Raw genomic sequence first — 6000 nt, 5'->3', positions numbered from 1 at the left:
ACCCCTTTAAGTAAAGATCATGTTCCATGAAGATATTTAGTAAATTTCCTACAGTAAATATATAAAAACTTCATTTTTAATTAGTAATATGCAATACTAAGGAATTTATTTGGACAATTTTAAAGGCTTTTAAAATAATAAAAAAAAAAATTATATATACACAAAATAATGTTCTTTTTTAGCAGCATCATATGACCCCTTTAAATAAAGGCTGAAAGAGTTTTCTGAAGCTTAGTGATGGTGACGATAAAGTCATGTGACCATGGTGTAGTTAGTTCATAGCTTTTTACTTCTGAAGATTGCTTCAAAATTCATAAAAGTTGTGTTCGTGAAAATTATGTGAAGATTATCATGAAGAACAAAAGTGTAAGCATCATAAACCTTTGTTGGCCACAGAGCTTATTAATTAGTAATATGCAATACTAAGGAATTTATTTGGACAATTTTAAAGGCTTTTAAAATAATAAAAAAAAAAATTATATATATATTTTTTTGCACCCTCAGATTCCAGATTTTCAAATAGTTCTATCTCAGCCAAATATTGTCCTATACTAACAAACCATACATCAATGGATGTATGGTTATTTATTCAGCTTATTTAAAAGCTTATTTATTCAGCTTTCAGATGATGTATAAATCTCAATTTTAAAAAATTGACCCTTATTACTGGTTTTGTGGTCCAGTGTCACATTTGTCTTTGGTTTCTTGTTTTTTTGTTTTGTTTGCAGTACTACTTAATGTGCTGTTTTTCTTACCTTTCTCACAGTGTTCTCCTGTCTGCCCAGCGGGACAGTGGCACTTCCCAGTCACTGAGTCACATGGAGCTCCATTACAGTCACAAGACTGTGAACATCTAACTCCAAACTGTCCCACAGCACACTCTGTAAAAGATAGTACAAATAGTTTTGAGTGAAGAGAGCAAAATAAACCTAATACTGTTTGTTTGTACTTGAGCAGGAGGGGCATTTGGAGGTTCATGGAAAATTAGCTGGGAAGGAAATGTAAAATATTAAAATGTTTAAGAATATAAAAATTATTATTAAACATTATCCATAAGTTTATACATCTACTTTAACAGTAGGTAGAAAAAAGTAACAAACAATAAGGTAAACACTATACAATAGTATTCTACAGTGACAATACTAAAGAAGATATATATATATATTAAAAAGTATATTTGAAAGTTTTTAAAAATACAGTATTTAATTAGGAAAAAACACAACCTTTGTTATCATGCTTGATATTTTGCGACACAGTATAAATATGTATTTTACATGGTTTGTCAACTGCGTCAACTGAGCATCCAGAGAAATGAATGGACAGGTCAAGCAACCACAGAGGCTACGAGTGAAATGCCGAGGCAAGCCAAATCGACTCCCTTCTCACAGCCTGTTGTTCCTAATTGATGGCAGACATATCACTCTGATCGTTTAATGACTTCCAGGTTGTGAGGTTTGACTGCCAGCTCAGTGTTTCTGTCGAAATATTCTGGATATTTCCGAACCCCCTGCCAAGTGGACTGGACTCAGGCATGAAAGCTTCTGGGGCTCTGAACATCATGGCAGCAGGACAGTTTTATTTTATACTTGTCATTTCTCCGATCACAAATGCAGACATGGTTTTATGTTTACACGGCGCGATGCAACGCAACGCGTAAAAAGACAGTATAAGTCATTATAATCCACAATTATGTCCCCACTGGATGTAACAAATGCCTCGTTTATAATGGGTTTTCATGTTTTTAAATCATCGCTCCGGCCTGACCGGGCATCATCACAATGTGGTAAGGGGCGTAACATTTCCGTCACACGCTTGAGGTATTCGGCCAATCACAACGCACTGGATAGCTGGCCAATCACAGCACACCTCACTTTTTCAGGCCGATGACCTTTGTAAAAATCGACGCGTTTCAGAAAGGCGGGGAATAGAGGAGAAACAATAATGTACAGTGGAAAATAATGTGTTTTTTTAACCTTAAACCGCATAAACACATTTCATTACACCAAATACACAAAATAATGTTCTTTTTTAGCAGCATCATATGACCCCTTTAAATAAAGGCTGAAAGAGTTTTCTGAAGCTTAGTGATGGTGACGATAAAGTCATGTGACCATGGTGTAGTTAGTTCATAGCTTTTTACTTCTGAAGATTGCTTCAAAATTCATAAAAGTTGTGTTCGTGAAAATTATGTGAAGATTATCATGAAGAACAAAAGTGTAAGCATCATAAACCTTTGTTGGCCACAGAGCTTATTTTCTGCAATAATCCAAAAGCCAATGGAAAAATCTTGTAGGGTTTCTGTCGAGGGAACTAGGGTGATGGTAATTTCCGTGTTGGCCTACAAAAATATGAAATCAATGTTCTAGCAATACATGTTTAAACTTAGTTTTAGCATTTAATTATGTGGATTAAGCACTGTTTCCCCCTGCTGACCATGTCAGAACTGACCTGCAACCTCCACAAAGTTAATCAAAGACCCAAAAAATTCCTGTTATTCAAGACATTTCCCCTTTAAAATCTGTTTTGTAACATGTTGGGCTGCAATATTTATTCTAGATCTTCAGTTGAGTGAAATACAGGATCATATCTGTGTTAAGGGAGCACACTTTACCAGCAAGCCAGGAGATAAAGGTATTTCCATCATGTATTCCAGTGTTTGGCAGCTGTGTTTGGCCTGGCCCGTTTATGTTATTCATACTGTCAAACGATAGTCAGCGAAACTTACACAATGACTCTCAGAGATGGCCATAAATTCACTTTTATGGAAGCTCTTCTAGCACCATGTATTGCAAATGTCACTGCATTTCAGCTAATGCATTACTTTAACTCACTTCGGTCGCAGTGATCCCCGTGCAGACCGGCTGGGCACTGACGCTGACATTGGCCGGTCATGTGATGGCAAGACACTCCCGCTGGACACTGGCATTTTGATTTACATCCTGGACCGTAGTATCCACTATCACACTCTAAAAAACAAAGAACAACAGATAAAGCATGCTTGCCACACACAAGCTGTCAATCAAGTGAATGGTAGTCCCTGAACTGACCCAGGTTGCAGGTCTTGCCCTGATAGCCAGGCTTGCACACACATGTTCCATGACGTCGATGGCACTCAAGCGTGTTCTGCTGCACACACTGACACTCCGATGAGCAGCCAGATCCATACGACCACTTGGGGCAAGCTGGAAAAGACATTGTGTAGGACATTCTGTTTACAAGCAGGAGAAGCATCAGATGTTAAAAAGATAACATGATTAACCCAAATATGACATGTTCCTGGATCAACATCTTTGTTAGTTCTGGAACAACAATCTGAATCAATGAATCAGGTATTAAATTACATTTAATTAAATTTCTAACAATGAAACTAACAATGAAAAATCATTCTAAAACATTTATGAATCTTAATCTGAATTTGTTAACATTATTTAATGGACCCTAAGCTAACATGAACTAAAAATGAACAGCTGTATGTTTATTAACATCTCTAACAAAAATTAATCAATACTGTAACAAATGTATTGCTCACTGTTACTTAATTTTAGTTTAAACATTTTCTAATGGGACCATATTTTAAAGTGTTTTTAAAAATGTTTTAGCGGTTTTAAATGAAGAAACATTTGTGCCATATGATAGTAATCAAATAAGAAATTGTGAGACATTGATCATGTGTTGGTCTTTGTACAGCAATCAGATTTTCTTTCTTCCACTGAAGCTAAAGATGCTCTTTGGATCTTCTCAAATCATGCTGGAGAACATGACTATCAGGTTTTACACAAAATGAAAATCAGTGTTTCTGTCGAAATATTCTGGATATTTCCGTACCCCCTGCCAAGTGGACTGGACTCAGGCATGAAAGCTTCTGGGGCTCTGAACATCATGGCAGCAGGACAGTTTTATTTTATACATGTAAAAAAGCATATATACATATCAATTGAAGTAACTGACTGTCATCTGGCCCGGATATCATTAATAAATAAAAGTGTGCAGGTTCCAGTATGGCCACATTTGGTTTTGAACTCTTTCTTACCTTGGACGTTCCTTATTCTACACTTTTGCAGCATGTTATTTGTTAAACTGTATAAGATTTCTTTCATTTAAAAGAGTCTTAGCTTAGTTTTCCACTGCCATTTTCTGACCTCTCTGACCATTTGTATTAAACAGGCTGGTTTTACTACTGTGTATATGTACAGTAAACTGACACATTCTTGTAGTTCAGTTCATGTTCATAGTTTAAGGATGAGGGAGGGTGTGTATGCAACCATATTGGCATCTACCATCAAGTGACAGATGAATTCCCACTAAAATACCAAAATAACAAATTTTTTACTGCATGCACAGCCTTTGAAATCAACAACAAATAGGGGGGGAATTATCTCCTCCCTTTTAGAAGTTTATTTTGCTATTGAGCGCTGCAAGGATGATGTATAGTTATAGGCCTAAATCCAGAAATGAGTTAGCATTTTTAGCACTTCCAGTTCCATTGTCCTGAATTTAATGGATTTTTTTAAGGTTTTTTTGTTTGAATTCTTGAAATAAGGTATGTGTTTAACACAAACTCAAGACAATGTCACATTTTATTCTACAACACAAAATACACTAGTAATATCACCTTGTGATTTTTTTAAAAAGCTTTTACTAAAAAGCGGTTTCTAACAAGTGGCTAAATAGGACTACATAGATTGTTGGCAACATTAAACTTTATCAAGCCAAACAGGAAAATTAATCTACTCACTAGTCCGCTTTTACAACCTCATTGTATTTATAATCACACTCTTGCAAACTATTCAAACTCAAACTTTTACGGAAAATATATTTTAAAGGGGTCATATGATGCGATTTAAATTTTTCCTTTCTCTTTGGAGTGTTACAAGCTCTTGGTGCATAAAGAAGATCTGTAAAGTTGCAAAGACTAAAGTCTCAAATCCAAAGAGATATATATTAAACAATCTAAAAAAAAAAAAAAAAAGGCAAACCAGAAGCGTTTTCGTTAGTGGTCTCATACATCTGGACCTCGCTGTCTCTTTTCCCTTTGATTTTATGGTTTGGAATAGAATTAGGGCTTTGATTGCTTCATAGGAATGTTGTGAAAGTCCAGAAAAGGATGTTGATCGAGGAACATGTCCTACTTGGATAAATCACACTGTGCGAGTATCTCCTGGAGTTTTAAGTCACTGTAGGCGTCTGATATACTGCTGGACTTACGTAGGTGACAAAACCTGCCATAGAGTCCTGGATCACACAGACAAGCTCCATATGTGCGATGGCAGCGGCCGTTATTAGCACAGTTACATTTCTTGTTGCAGTGCTTTCCATATAGTCTCTTCGGACAGCCTGAAGAATGAGAATGACATACTCTAGCTTTAAATTAAAGATTAACACGATCTAAAATCATATGAATTTAATTTGAGACATCAAACACAAGGCATATTTCATCTAAACAGGCCAACAGTGATTGGAACAGCAGATTTGGCACAGATACGGTTTAATTTTATGCTGTAATCTCGCAGTCACTCACCGTCCTGGCACAGGTCTCCACTGACTCCAGGTGGGCAGCGGCACTTCCCACTAATCGGGTCACAGGTGCCACCGTTTTTGCACTTACAGGTGAATGAACAGTTTCTGCCAAATGTTCCCTCTGGACAGGCTAAATTGGACAAAAGAAAGTGTTATTTTATACAGAGTAATTATTTGAACAGTAGTAAGTATAGGCCCATACTACTGTTCATCCAAGAATCCTGAAAAAAAAGTGTCACAGTTTCCACAGAAGTATTAAAGCTGCACAACTGTTTTCAACATTGATAATAATAATGAATGTTTCATGAGCAGCAGATCAGTATATTAGAATAATATGTGTCTGAAGGATCATGTGACACTGAAGACTGGAGTAATGATGCTGAAAATTCAGGTTTGTCATCATAGAATTAAATTAAATTTACAAATATATTAAAATAGAAAACAGTTATTTTAAATTGTAATAATATTTCATAATATTATAGT

At 35.9% G+C, this 6000-nt stretch overlaps 1 protein-coding gene across 1 annotated transcript in view; it reads right to left on the bottom strand.

The window, feature by feature from the left end:
* Window positions 1–6000, bottom strand: part of LOC107671929 (multiple epidermal growth factor-like domains protein 6) — a 76002-nt gene that overhangs the window by 25937 nt on the left and 44065 nt on the right. Inside the window, exons 14-18 of the mRNA XM_016464942.1 lie at window positions 5519–5647; window positions 5206–5334; window positions 3048–3182; window positions 2832–2966; window positions 756–881 (exon numbers count right to left, since the gene is read on the bottom strand). Coding sequence (XP_016320428.1) covers window positions 756–881; window positions 2832–2966; window positions 3048–3182; window positions 5206–5334; window positions 5519–5647 — 654 coding nt within the window. The remainder of the gene's footprint in view (window positions 1–755; window positions 882–2831; window positions 2967–3047; window positions 3183–5205; window positions 5335–5518; window positions 5648–6000) is intronic.

This window comes from Sinocyclocheilus anshuiensis, unplaced genomic scaffold, assembly GCF_001515605.1.
Source record: "Sinocyclocheilus anshuiensis isolate Anshui unplaced genomic scaffold, SAMN03320099.WGS_v1.1 scaffold1053, whole genome shotgun sequence".
In the NCBI taxonomy this organism is placed as follows: Eukaryota; Metazoa; Chordata; class Actinopteri; order Cypriniformes; family Cyprinidae; genus Sinocyclocheilus; species Sinocyclocheilus anshuiensis.
This window is presented reverse-complemented; position numbering and strand designations above follow the sequence as displayed.